This window comes from Branchiostoma belcheri, unplaced genomic scaffold (genome assembly GCF_001625305.1).
Source record: "Branchiostoma belcheri isolate BF01 breed outbred unplaced genomic scaffold, Haploidv18h27 scaffold11, whole genome shotgun sequence".
In the NCBI taxonomy this organism is placed as follows: Eukaryota; Metazoa; Chordata; class Leptocardii; order Amphioxiformes; family Branchiostomatidae; genus Branchiostoma; species Branchiostoma belcheri.
In genome coordinates this window covers 5,052,699-5,067,559 of record NW_017802491.1, presented here as the reverse complement: position 1 = coordinate 5,067,559, position 14,861 = coordinate 5,052,699, and the positions used below count along the sequence as shown (strand labels likewise).

At 44.4% G+C, this 14,861-nt stretch overlaps 1 protein-coding gene across 3 annotated transcripts; it reads left to right on the top strand.

The window, feature by feature from the left end:
- The first annotated feature begins 4,860 nt into the window (after positions 1–4,860).
- LOC109486510 lies at positions 4,861–13,446 on the top strand. 3 transcript variants are annotated; one of them, XM_019790356.1, is made up of 2 exons: positions 4,861–4,942; positions 11,096–13,446. In XM_019790356.1, exon 2 carries the CDS (start codon positions 11,576–11,578, stop codon positions 11,984–11,986), a length of 411 nt encoding a protein of 136 aa, XP_019645915.1. In that variant the 5' UTR covers positions 4,861–4,942; positions 11,096–11,575; the 3' UTR covers positions 11,987–13,446. The 3 variants fall into 3 exon arrangements, with proteins under 3 accessions (XP_019645915.1, XP_019645907.1, XP_019645923.1); XM_019790348.1 differs by lacking the exon at positions 4,861–4,942 and adding an exon at positions 7,085–7,184; XM_019790364.1 differs by lacking the exon at positions 4,861–4,942 and adding an exon at positions 9,616–9,684.
- The last annotated feature ends 1,415 nt before the right edge of the window (positions 13,447–14,861 follow it).

The following is a 14,861-nucleotide window of genomic DNA, read 5'->3' as shown; positions in this document are numbered from 1 at the left end:
TTTGTAGTCTATCGCTTGGGGAGTAAAATCACTACTTAATTGCTGTGAGTTTGTGTTAGTTTAATGGAGGAAGAGAGTTTGACATTTCTACTCTTGAAACGTAAAGCTACTTCTAAAAATGTGAACCTTACTGACTCGTCTCTCATGCTGAAACCATCAGGCAAAATCAAAGAAACCACATATCATACAGGAAGTGAGTAAAGCTTCCAGTGCCTCAAAAGAAGAAACCAAACCCAACAAAACTAGTACCACGCAAGTTGTAGAATGTAGTATAACGTCGGGACGTAGTATCTTATATTACTGTATTTATCTTTTTCATTTTGAAATTGTGTGATGCATTATTATAACTCATTGAAACTGTGCGTTTTCCTGATGTTATAGTGCTTTAATTTGTGTCATTTGTGTGTCATGTTAACGTAGAAACTTTAAGAGTTCCATAGATGTATAAATTTGATTTTAACATTTTCAAACCTGATCCAAAGTTCTTCGTAACCCTTAAGTAGTAAAAAGCCCTGTGAGTGACCCGTGTTAGCTTAATGGAAACGCAGGCCTGCCTACTGCTATAAAAGCGTAATTGTGCTTTCTTGCTCCAGACCCCCCAGAGGATAAGGTTTACAATCAGATTTAATGTTGCAACTTCAGTAAGACGTGTGTAAGCATGCTAATGCTGGTTGACATTGAACAGGCTGTCTACACTGGACACCAGTCTGTTATAGCCTCCTTCGAAGACTTCTGATGCGGTGGCGTTAACTTTTTTTTTCAGGGGGCGATGCGAGTTTTACCGCTGAGGGATTTTGCCAGGGAGAGGCGGTTTCCGGAAACCGTCTCTCCCCGGTGGGCAAAATAATCCCTCGGCGGTAAACCCGTCCCTCGGCGGAATAATTCGCGTCGCTCCCCGAAAAAAGAATTAACACCACCGCATCAGAAGTCTGCGAAGGAGGCTATAGTAGACTGGTGTCCACTGTAGACAGCCTGTTCAATGTCAACCAGCATTAGCAAGTCTAATACACTGTGCCCGGGCGACCACGCTTTTCAAGTCCATTAAGCCTTAACAAAAGTGTTCGAGACTCAAATTTAACTCGAATTCAATTCAATTCGTATAGAAAGGTAGACGCGGACTTAATCTGGCCAGACTGCTCCCGGACTAAAGCGTCGGTCACAACTCGCCGTGCGTGCTTTTTGTCCGTACGTTTTTGTCGTGGCTACGTCTGCTACGTTTTTTCTGCAAACGTAGGGTGGCCGGCCGAGGGAGTACGTCACTCGCACGGTTGCGCAAGGTGTACGTACGTGGTCTGCACGACACGCCTGGCCGTCAGCGGTTGCGTGCATCGTACGTTGCGCAAGTGGTAAGTGAGTTGTACGTGCTTACAACGCACGATCTCTGTGCGATTGCTACGTTGCCGCGTACAGGCCGTACCTACACGTGCGGCGTACGCACGGTTTCCTTACTCACTCGCACGTTGTAAGTGCGTGCACCTCCTGTTAACTTCATCATCACTAGCCGCCCTGGTGTCTTCCGCGGCCCGTTTTTTGGGGTCTTGTCTGGTAGTCTTCCTCTGAGCCTTCCTGGGCATCTTGGAGACGAGTTGGCAGTCGCCCGTCAAGTTCTCTTTATATACTGTAGAGATCAGGTGCGTTGCACGTGCGTTGCACGTACGTTGCACGTGCGGAGTACCTGGTATGGTGCACGTGTGTTCTGCGTGGTCATTGAGCAGGTCAACTGGGAAGTGAGGAGTAAGCACGGATGACGCAAGCACCGTGCGTGGCACGCACGTGCTTCGTGCGCTGTCCGTACAGCAATTGCACGTGAGAATAGTGAAGTTAGACTCACGGAGTCCGTACGTTGCACGCTCATAGGCTGTACGGGGCACGCGCGTCGCACGTACTCGCACGCACGGGTGGAAAATCCGCAGACCGCACGTAGAAAAAGTATTACATGCACTTAACGTTCTACGGCGTGTCTGCGTGCTCCAAAATCCGTAGGATTCCGTACGGAGGTGGTACTCACCACGCACGGATGCCGTACGATTGTCCACGTTTTTGCACGTAGACAGCACGCAGAAGCACGTACGGCGAGTTGTGACCGACGCTTTAGGCCGACTTTTGTTGGTTGGTGTTGGGTGACAAGACTGGAGGAGGATCCTGAATTAATGTGTGACGGGGGCGATGTCTAACTGTCCGAGCTTTCTTCAACTTTCATCATGTAAAACCCCTTTCACCAGCCAATACATTTTTTCACTCCGCCATTCTGCCTTTCTTGATCACTGAGACAGTATAAGTTATGAGATCGCTGGGGATATCATTCTGCATTTGCTTTAAGTCGAGGAACGTCGATTCGAATGTCTACCATATAACCGGCTTAAAAGCCCGTGCGCCAGGCCACGGCAAGTCGGTTGCCTGTTTAAGATCAGTCTACAAGCGCACACAAGTTGTGATTATGATGTTCATTCAGTACCAAGGCTACTTCCGAATTTTTCACAGTTGTGTTCAAACACGTAAACTCAATTTAGCGTCTATGCAGAAGAACAGAAGACGCTGCCATGTAGTTTAGTGTATAACGAAATCAATACACATTTACGAGTATATGATACATTGACCAAAGAACAGTTTTAGTCTGGCCAATCTGTCCATGTCACCTGCGAGCGGTGTAATCTCCGAAGAGCGGCTGGCAATCCGATACCGCCACCGGGCTCGATCGCGTAATCTCCCGCCGCCCGGCCCGCCTTAAATCACCGTCTTCAGACCCTGATTTCGGTACCTGATCTCCCCGAGCTCGATCGCTCATCCTGCAGTCCACAGCTGAATGCGGATACTGATTTTCACGGTACTCTCGTGTTCCCTAAATTTTTTCACGTCTGTACCGTAAACTTATCATCACCGTTATCATTTGTCTTTGTAACTATAACCTTTTCAAGATGCCAAGCCTAAGACCACTCACACCGGGAAGGACCCCTGCTCTTTTCGATATGTACGAGTAATGCGTATTCCTTGCCTGTATGATAAAGGATTGCCTAAGTGATGCTAGCAAGAAAGTTCATCTAAATTCGTAGATATGGTGAAAAATTAAACTAAACCTGTTCTCTAACTCAAAGAAATTTTAAAAAAATCAAAGAACCGGGACGAGGGGCGATACATACGTCTGGCGAACTTTGACCCAGTGCTGACATCACACGTGGGAAAAATCACGTGTACATTATGTCAGAAATGTAATGGAGACCAAGCGATTCGGTTGAAAGTCTAATTGTTTAGTCTAATTTCTTCTAGTTGCAGGACAGTTTAATTTGTCACTGGGTGATGCTATTGGTCGTACTTTGAATACCTTTCATGCTAATCTTCCCGTGGTCGATGCAGGAGCTGATGTGAAAAGTGACACCACGGGACACACGTACCATCAATCAGCAGGGAGACGTCTGCCAGGGGATGGAACCCATCAAGGCTTCAGAGGAACCGGTCTAAGAGAAAATATGACTGATAACATGCGATCAGCGAAGTGAACCGCGGAGAAAAAGGGCACCCGCGGGCCAGTTATAGCGTCCTGGCAATAAAACAAGTCGACCGTTAGAAGATATCAAAGACCCTGGACTGCCGACCTTTGCTGACCAGCTACGTGCGAGCATTCCAGGAAGCCTGAATGCGACAGCATAAAACGGGGTTAAGTTCGGTCTCCATGGACGGTCTTTGGCTCGTCATCCATCTATGTCGCTCTTTCCATCCCACCAAAGAGAAACTTCGGTTGAGAAATGCTTTCTAAGGGGAGCTAAAGCCAAGAGATAGTTTCTGTCTACCGAGGCATACTTATCAGTATCATGCAGATTTCTCCCTCGGAATTCAAATAAAACGAAGCCCTGAGGCATCAGTACAGGACAAGGACAGGGATAGTTTTAAAGGCATTCAATGCAATTTCAGGGCGGCAAAACCAAATTATCCTGCATGGATGAGGAAATCTGTCTGACATTGCCATTTTCTGCCTTTTCTTAGCACATGTTTGTCATCATTTCATACTTTCATATATATACCTGGTCACACAACATAAAGTTTTAAAAAATACTTATAGAGAACGTAAAAACGTACAAGATGGATTGGCTATAGTAGAGAGAAAAGTGACTTGCAAAACTCAGCAAGAAAGCCCGCGGTTTTGATATATCCACATCAAGAATTGAGATACTGTTCCCGTAGGAGACACATATGGGCTGACTGCAAACCGCAATAACATGACAATAGCCACGTATATTATACCATTTCAACTTTTTTGCGCCATGTGATATTGAATCAAACTCTATCCGTCTCATGAACTAAATCGTTACCTCATAGAGCTCAAAAGGCCATATTGTAAATCGTTCAAAGCAGCGCTGCAAAATGAGCAAATCTATGCAAAAATGTAGGGAAAACGATTTTAATATTGTGGAATGCCAAAATCAATTCCAAAGAAAGAAAAAAATGTGAAGTTAATAAAGTGTGTATGATTCGACATACCGAACAACCTTTATGTGTTTAGTCATTTGTTCAATTTAAGCACTACGTAGATTTCATAATGAAGACACCTTTTTTCCAACTTTTTTGCATCAGTTTTGGGGTTCGAATTCCCAGAGGAAGTCGTCCACTCGTATAATAAAATCAGCATGGCTCAAGGAAAAAACAATTATCTTTGAGAAAACGATGTCAGAAATAGGATATCATAGCGGCTGCCGCCCCCTCGTTTCTAGCCAGAGGAAAGCTAGCCAGCAGGGCGGGAGTCAGCAATGGACGAGGACGCTCCATGCATGTAAACATGATGATGATGAGGGAGCACATTTCGCTGCCCTGCGCAGCATGTGTGCCTGATGAGCGGCGACATTTGCATTGCTGAACGCGCCGGGCTGCGTTTGGATAGATCGGCAGAGTGACGGGAGCTACACACGGGCCCACTACAGCAGCCCTCAGCGTTACCGCCTCCAGGTACTAGGTAGGTACCGTGTCATGTACGCTTAATTAAGACCAATTTGCCATAATCGGATACTTAAAGTAATGTGCTTGCAAATGAAATTTATCTAAAATAATTTGATACATATAATTGGAGAAAATGTGAATGTATATATATGCGATCTGTTTTTGCGGTGGAAAAAATGAGACTGCTGTATATGACATTATTTTTATACATGAATTAATAGGTCGGCCGATATTTGGTAGGGGAAAAAATGATGTTTTGGAAAATTTCCAGAGAATCATTGTGGAAAAACTTGTGGAAAACGAAGGCGAATTCGAAACTAAACGGCATTCCAGTGCCTCTTGTTTTCTAAATCTGAATAGACACACATGGAAAGTACTATACTAGTAGTTAATTGTTGTTTGTTTAATGAAGATAGGATAATAAATAAGATTTTTACAATGTCAATTATATCTGTATTTAAGAAAAAAACAGCAGAGTGAGAGGCAACGCTGTTACTATCCTTTGAACAATGCCTTAGTATGTATGTCTGTATAGGGTAGGGTTAGAATCAGGCAAGGTTCCGGATAGTCTCCGCGTATCCAAGAACGTAGATTTGCCGCAGGCACGGTTTGTATACAAGTGGGCTCAGAACCGTGTACGAGCACGTTTTTAGATACACCAGTTACCTCAGGTGAACCCTTGGCTAACTCCTCACTCCTCAGCTTGTTTTCCCAATCGAACGGGAGTCAACACGCTAAGACTACGAAAAGTATTCCCACGGTACAGTCCCACGGTAAAAAATATAGAAAATCAATTAGATATTGCCTGTATTACTATTTCTCTGGATATTGTGTTTTGTTGTTGTTGTACTATACAAACAAACAAGAAAACAAAAAGAACCTGTCCTGTACGTGTTCTTCGCATTTTACTTATTCCACTCCTGTTGTTGTGATTAGTCTGCAATGGTTTTATACATATGCAAGCTTCGGTTGTTGTTTTTTCCCCACATTTCTGTGCGCCGCTAAGGTCTTGGGAAATGCGTCTTAGATATTGATTCTTGCCTTCTTGTTGTGATTCAAGACGCATACTGAAATGTCTTTAGGTACACGGGGTAGGTTTCCCAGTGCTCCCTCACGGCGGTAATTTAGTAGATTGTAGCTCCATTTGGGGCACGTTAACCGGCGTCGTGCTGGGAAGTTTCAGGTGTTGGTTTTTGTCACCAGACACCATCAACTCCGGTAAACCATGGCCGGGTACAAAACCACTGCTAGGTCACACAAACTTCTGTTTTATCCCAAACCATGTCTAGAGACTTGATTATTTAGTACATTTATCCAGACAGTACTTTTTACTTCAAAATTTAAACAAAACAAAACAAAACAAAACAAAACAAAACAATACATGGTGCACAATGTTGACGTACTCAAGCGAAATATCCTATATTAACGTCACCACTGGACAAAAAAAATAACAACACGAGACAAAAATAACAAATGGGTAACCTCCGATGAACAGGAACGGAATTAAACAATTAAGATGATGTTATCTGTATGCAGTTTGAATTTGTTAAGTTTCAGATAGGTACGAGTATAACTGTGTGGTAGCGAGGCTTTGAGTGTTGATTTCAGATGACAGTAGAGGTGATCAGGTAACAGGTATACAGAATAGAATGAGATTAATTGTTAATATCTAACTAAAAAGTCAAATACATTCATATGTATGGTGAGCAGGCTCTCCAACTATGTTCTGCTACATAATGTAACCCAAACGTTAACACCGCAGGGTGTCTGGTACAGCACCAGTTACCATGGTGACAGACGTCTGGTCCAGGCCATTGACTTTATTTGTTTAGAACGGCAGACGACGAAGAAGAAGAAACTGAGCAAAACAATAGAAAATGGACAACTCGGGCTCCTTCACCTTTAAAGGTGCCACAGGCCACCACAAGCTGGCTGCAAAACATGTCATGATATAATCTTTGTATAAATAATCATTGTTTATATAATGTCTTAGACGTCCAGCCTTCATCAATGAAGCGTGGTCTTGGCTACAAAACATTTGCTTTCATGTCATCGACCTAATTCTCCCTGTTTTGTAAGCGAAACATGTTCAAACAAAGCGCCGCCGATGTGTGCAAATAGTGCCAGCGTTGTAGGCTTTGTAGCACTTGAATGCTGAGTAGAAACGGGCCAGACTATACGAGTTCACCACGGTCTCCAATATCATTGCTACATGGTCGGGAAGCTCGAGCTGGTATATGCGTGAACAGTTAAATCAGGTTGGTACAATGATTTTATGTAGTTCACGCGCGTATCCAGAACCGTGCCTGGGGCAGATCTACGCTCTAGGATATACAGAGACTATCCAGAACCCTTTCAACCATTCAGGCAAAGAACTGCATACACGTAGGCACGGTTCTGGGTACAATAACAAGTCAGTATTACCTGAGGTAATCTCCGAGCAAATCTTTGGGTGGCTGCAATAAAGTATCAAATTGGCCAGGCAGTAACCGATACGCGAGCCAATGGCTACAGACAGCCAATGGCTACAGGCTGACAATTATAGACTGCCCTTGGCCCAGAGAATCTACTTGGAGATTATGCCCGAGGAAGGTAGCAGAAGTACCACCGAACATCGACAGGTGCGACTAAGAACTGTTTTATCCACAGGTGAGTGTAGTCTGTGTGGAGAATGCCCTCAGGGACATGGTTTGCAGGAAACGTAAGAAGTCGGTGTTTTCGTCCTAGGTCGTCGGACGATTTCGTACCATTGCCGTAGAAATTTAAAGCAGGCTGTGAAAGAACCAAGATCTAATTTTTTATAATTTTGATCGTGCGACAACCGCACGAACGACGTATGTGACCGACCACGGAGGTCTAGAGAGTGCAGTTTACTCCCCTACTTGGACAATTTCTTCTACTTTTCGTCTGGTAGAGACTGTTATGAGTCTGGTAGAGACTGTTATGAGTCTGATAGAGACTGTTATGAATCTGGTAGAGACTGTTATGAATCTGGTAGAGACTGTTATGAATCTGGTAGAGACTGTTATGAATCTGGTAGAGACTGTTATGAGTCTGGTAGAGACTGTTATGAGTCTGGTAGAGACTGTTATGAGTCTGGTAGAGACTGTTATGAATCTGGTAGAGACTGTTATGAATCTGGTAGAGACTGTTATGAATCTGGTAGAGACTGTTATGAGTCTGGTAGAGACTGTTATGAATCTGGTAGAGACTGTTATGAATCTGGTAGAGACTGTTATGAGTCTGGTAGAGACTGTTATGCTGCAAACACTTACTCTGCAAGCAAAAGGTTTATTTTTGACTTATTTTTAGATAGTTTTGTTTGACTTTCTGTTTTGTACTGGTGTGTTTTTTTCCAATACGCCAGTCATACTTTCGGTGGCAAATGGATACTGGGCATGCCCTGCCGATTCTTCCCAATTTAAAACTCTTTTGTAGCCACCAAAAGATCTGCTCGGAGATTAACAAACATCGGTCTCCCTCATTATGTTCTTAAGGCCTTGCCAGACCGTTCCGCTGAAGGGCAGCCGACAGACGTGCCGGCAATACTCTCTATACGGCCATCAAACAAGGCTCATTAGCGTGACATTAATACTCGTGCTCCGGGCTCTTGAGACTCGCTACCGGGCGCGGACTGAAGCCTAATTGCCCCCGTACTCTTCAAGAGACAACGGAGAGGTGGATCATTAGGGCAATTCTGCCTCTTCTATTGAAATCTCGGAGTCCTTGATGTTAGTGTGTGACGGACGGAATTGCCGGCTTGCGTAAGGCCGGAGTGCCACACGAGCTGCGCAGTCACATGTGGTTAACCCTCAAGAGACCACGCGGTTCTCTGGGAGAGGTTTACACGTGGCAAAATGTCACGAGCAGCAAACTTTTCTACCGTTAGACTTTTGGCATATAGACGAATTAACTCGGTCTCTGGGGACATGGCCTAAATCGTTTAAAAACGTCCTTGTATGTAAAATATCACGAGGTATTTTTGATTATCAAATTATTTAAAAAAAATCAACTCACTAATAGATACGATGCTTTCGGGCATCTCTCAAGAAAGCTGCTGACATTTGCTCAATCAAAACATTCACTTCAAAGTATTCTGCAAATAAAACCATATTACTCCTAAATTCAGCACAAATTTACACGACCAATTACACCCCTTTGATATTGGCTATCCAGCAGTTTTCCAGTGTTATATATAGATAAAATCTAAAGGTTAGAACAGTCACAGCGTAACGAACTGTTGCAAAAGATAATCGTTCCAGGCCCTTCAAAACCTCAGCGGCTGTTGTCGAGTCCCTCTTCATCTATGTTACATCTACACTTCATATGCGGCACAGATGACATGAAAGCAACGTGCTGCTGCACATCATAGTGACCGTCTCTCTGCAATGTTGGCAGAACACAATACGGCCGTAATTGGTCGTCAGATGTTGAACAGAGTCATTTACACAGCTGTTTCCAGGCTTTAGAGCTTCATCAACAAATAAAACAACAGTGAATTTTGTTGATTTGAATCTCTACAGCTGTTTCGGGGTCGTCATAGTATCCCAAAGATCAACAATTAGACTGATATTTGAAGTGCAGTGTGGGAAAGAGATTGCCTATTATATTGGCAAACAGAACACACGGGTAGGTGTGTAGCAGATGGTGAGAAAGATGATTCATACACAGTGTCCTTAGTCTATATAAGAAACCGAACTGGCATGATCTCAGTACATCGCTGCTGCTTTCACCGCCGCACATCGCCATACTTTACAAGTAAGTTTCAGTTGTGTTGTATCCAGAACCGTACGCGTGCTTTATCAAGTCATACCATATTCAGGTAGTCCAAACGTATCCAGAACTGGATTTTCGGAGTTTTTGGCCATTCTTTTAATGTAGTAAGTTGGATCAAGCCCATCTCATAGTATACTGATATATCTTTGAAGTAGAGAAAACAATGCCACTGCCACAAAACGGTTGCTTGTTTTGTAGGTCGGTTCTAGCTATTTATGGGCGGTACCCAAAAATATAGAGACGTCTCACGTAGCTTATGTGATACGACACTTCAAGTATGAAATGATGACAAGAACGAGCTGTATCAAATGACGGTGAATGTCAATATCAGACATATTTCCTCCTCCAGAATATTAAGTTTTGTCGCTCTGAAATTGCATTATATCCGATGCCTTAAAACTATCTTCTATATACCGCCGACGTCGTGGGCAGACCACGTACCAGCAGTATTCCCCTGGGATCCTTCCACGGTTTTCGCTGACGTCAAACCTTACGATATAATCTGACTCGCGGCCGGCGGACGATATGAATTTTCCGCTCCCCAAACACAGCCGAGAAATCCTCGGGCATGTTGTAATGAGCCTGTCTATCACTGCAGCTCGCGGGCGTGATGCGCGCTTATTTCATTCCGTCCGAGCAACTATAAAGGCTTTTAAGTTAGCGCGTTATTTCTACCCTAAGGCCGCCTTTCCAATAGACATTGAGCCACCAAAATTGGATTTGTGTAGTCACTGTTTCATAATTTGAAAATGATGTACGACGTCAAAGTATGATCTAAAAGAGAAAATGCAGAAAATTTGGTTCTTTGCCTATGAAATTCGTTGAGTGATCTGCCAAGTGCCAAATATTTTCTGGTGTATTGAAGTTTCATCTCACATTATGATATGGATGTAATGACAGTGTTGTACGAGTAGCCATGATGATTGTAGTACTGTAAGTAATTGACAGACATGGTGACGGCAAACTCAAGTTTATGCCGCCACCAACGCAGCGAAAAATATTCATTTTCACCTGAGTGAAGTGAGGAAAGTCGTGTTAAGTGCCGTTCCCATGGGCACAAAATCGGTGGCATGGCAGGATTCGAACCCGAGACCTCTTGGTTCTGTGGCGAACACTCTGCCGTTATGCCACACGAGTGACACGCCCCCGTTATTTCTATATAATTATTCTACTCGATCTTGTACATCACGAAGCAAGCAACAATAGCTTGGTCTTCATTCGAGCCTAACCTCGATTTTACGGCCTAACACTTTCGATATCTACGTGCCGCTCTTGACATACACAGTTGACTCACCACCCATAATGTCAACTCTAACGGCGGAAATGACGCGGAAAGTTCCATTAATCTGAGAACAATTCATAACTCAGTGTCAATCTTTAACCTTTTACGCAGGAACGTTCGGCGCTGAGAGGAGACGGTTCTGCGGAAGGGAAGAGACCCCGGAGGACTCTCCAGCCCGGAAATGTTGGAGAAAACCAATTATTGCGCTGCTCTCTTCGGGGAAAACCGTGCGGGGAAGAAACGTGCGGAGATCTGACGAACGTTTAGTCATCATGCCGAGGGCTTCTGCATCCGGTCATTTCCGTAGAAATCACTGAACAGTCAGACTACAAAACTGAGAAGGATTCTACTGAGTTTAAAAGACGATTTGTGGCTGATCAAGTGAACATGGGCGCCGTTTTGCCTGCCAGATTCTGTAGAAGTCATTGAACAGTCAGCCTTCACGGACTCTCTACCGACGATTTGTGGTTTATCAAGTGAAGATGGGCGCCATTTCTGGCCGTTTATCTGTCGGATTCTCTACTAATCATTGAACAGTCAGCCTTCGCATCCCAACAAAACTGAGACGGACTCTCTACTGACGATTCGAAGATGGGCGCCGTTTCGGGCTGTCTCTCCGCCGGGTCTTCCAACCAGATTCTGCCCAAGAAGAAAAACGATGAAGGGATCTACGACACCAGGAGGCTCCTGTCCGAGCTGATCACGGTCCAGACCGCCATCGTCTTCACGGACACCGGGTCGCCACAAGACACAGCCGCGGGGGAAGGTAAGGACTCCCTCGCCTACACCCTGCGGAGTATCGCGGAGCTGAGCGGCCGGATCGGGCGTAACAACGCCGCGGGCGGCAGGATGAACGTGAAGGACCAGGGAGCGCTGCCGGGCATCACGGAGGCGCCGAGCACGCTCAGCCACAGCTCCGGACAGTCTCGGTTCGAGGTGCGCCAGGAACACAACATCACCCCCTCCGGGACTATGCCCGCGGTGTCCGTACAGAGTAGGTAACTCCTTTCGGCTGGCTCAGGCACGGTCTTGGACAGTCCTCGTGTATTTAGAACCGTGCTTTATCCAGATCCATGTTTAGTCACGATCCTGGAGAGTTCACGTGTATCCAGGACCGTGCTTTATCCAGACCCACGCTCCGGCACGGTTCTGGAAGGTCCACGTGTATCCAGAACTTTGTCTGTGGCAATTGTGCGTTCTTAAATACGCAGAGACTATCCATAACTGTGTCTAATCCCAACCCAAAGGCACAGAAGTAGATATGCACGGTTCTGGACACAATTACACTCTCCTGGCTAAATCGCGCTAAGAATCTGCGCATGCTTTCAAGTTTCAACTTGATTCATTCCAACCAACCATGCAGAAGTGACATGATGGTAACCATCTGCATGACGTTGATTTCACAGTTATAAAATGCGGCACTGGTTACGCCTCTATAGAAGCTTGACACAAACTCTGACAAACCCTCCATAAAGCCCTGGACAGTGAGAGTTTGTGTTACATAGAGACTAAAGTCTACTGAAGACTGTGGGATAGTAGCCTGGACTGTACATGTATCGCCGGTCTCACAATCTGTACTTAAGTGTACTTAACTTCAAGCCTTTAGCGATACAACTCAACGGTATGGCTGCCATTTTATAACGACGTTCTTAAAAGCGTTCACAATGCCAACGTTTCAGAGAAGTTTAAGCGCTTTTTATTCTTATTATTCGGTCTTCTGCCAGAAACAAGTTGTACTGTTGTTCATAACATCATTCCAAGTCCAAAGATATACAGTGATGTGATAACTCTAAATGATCGTATTTCTGTTGCAAACCTGCATAATTTAACGTCGGTTATATAGCTATTGACAAAAGCCATTTCTTTTTTAAGTTGTACCATCATTCCTGTCTTGTTGAGATGGCGAACATTCTTTTGTATCGAACTTGTGGATAACTTAATTTGGAATGTCGATCTTCTAACACCATCTGGTGCACAGATTTTACCTGAACTAGTTGGCTTTATATAATTATGTTTTATGGTCTATAAAATAACGTTTTTATGCGCAACAAAAAGGTATTGTAGTGTTATCGTGAATGTTGTGGCGTCACCTTGACTGTTTCTGAAACCACTTCACATCGAACTTTGACCTACAAAGACCCTATTGTTGACTGAGTGTCAATAACTGTGGATTTGAAATGTTGTTAATCTTGTACTGTAGTGTGTATCGCACCATTGTTTGCAGACTGTCAGATGCTGTGTAATTTTCTACAAGTCATATATCAAAGATCAAGGCGTTCTAGACAGAGAAGGCTGATAGTACGGGGTGACGTTTGTACTCGGCCGCTTTGAAAAGTGGCTATATGGTACTCATAGTAGGTATGAGCTGACCGAGAGTCTACATGTAAATAAAGCATTGAGATGTATTGAAGTTTGGGTAAGTTGGTCACAAACAACAATAGAAGGATCGTATTTGAACATGATGTCTACCTATCTATGTCTACTGTCTCTTGTGAGTGCGTGCGTGCGTGCGTGCGTGTGTGTGTGTGTGTGTGTGTGTGTGTGTGTGTGTGTGTGTGTGTGTGTGTGTGTGTTTAAGGCAGACTGAGAGAGCGACAAACATACGGATGGAAGGATAGAGAGACGAATAGAAAAGGAGCAAGAGAGACAGAGAAATGACGGAAAATAGGTATACCATTGCTGGGGACCGCATAGCCGGAAGTGACGTCACGTCTGGCCCAAGCCGTCCTTAAGCACGTTGCATTAATTCCGTTTCAGCCCGTGGTTTCAGCTGAAGGTACCAGACCAGACAAGTCTGTCACGTTCATTCATAGTGCTCAAACATGACATTTCCGGCATGCTTATTGTAGTCATTCTCTACCAACAGAGGCTACAACTAAAATATATAGCACAGGAAGGCTGGTTTGTGAATTTGAGGATGAAGGTTGTTGATTGAACCTGACAAGGCAGAAGCTTGAGAAGACGTTGAAAGCCTGTGTGGGTGAGAAAGATGAAGGTAGGTTATTAAACATTGGGTCTGACGTGACAGGACCAGACATGTTGGCGTGGTCCGGCTAATGTTAGATCTGCGGTGTGGAACAGCAAACAGCCTTTTCAGAAGCTTCAGTCTGTCCAGTTCAATGAAGATGAGAGAGATGAAAGTTGGCATCGTAGTTTTTGAATTCATGAAAATATTTCAGCAGAAATTTTCTTCTTCTGCACAAGACTATGAAAACGTCTATATCGTCCGATCCAGAGTAAAGCCCCCGTCACACAAAGCCGAATGAATGAATGAATGAATGAATGAATGAATGAATGAATGAATGAATGCACTTTATTGCTCAACAATCGTACAAGGTACAATATGACTCCACGCAACCATGGTTAGGGGTAGGTCGGGAGCAAGGTCGGTTGGTGCTCGGCAAGGTTGGCTACTGTTCGGCTGCGACATGCCGCTAGATGTTTCAAAATGTTAAAAACATTCTGGTGTTAGCGGGAGTTTCGGGCATGGCTTGCTGGTGTTCGGGATTAGGTTAGAGCGCGGTTGGCAACCAAATATGCACTCAAATTTAACTCAAAATCTATTAGATTCATATATAAAGGTAGCCGTGGCCTAAATCTGACCAGGCGGCTCCCGGACTTCAGCCAACCTTGGTTGGCTCGTGGTCGGGAGAAGGTTGTGAATGTGTAACTGGGGCGTTAGTGACCGTGGATCAGACAGCACAGACGATTGCTTCGACGCACAACAGACACGAGCGCTTCCTGGCGGCCAGTTACTAAACTGCATCTACATGAATAACAGCTGTAGAGAGGGGGATGGAATATTTTATAAATAATCTATTTTATTCTAAATATATTTAGATTAAGCACATTTACCCTCATTTGCATAATCAATGCG

Bases quoted from the DNA above. Each gene is read 5' to 3' on its own strand.
- LOC109486510 (XM_019790356.1), top strand. From the start codon at position 11,576: ATGGGCGCCGTTTCGGGCTGTCTCTCCGCCGGGTCTTCCAACCAGATT.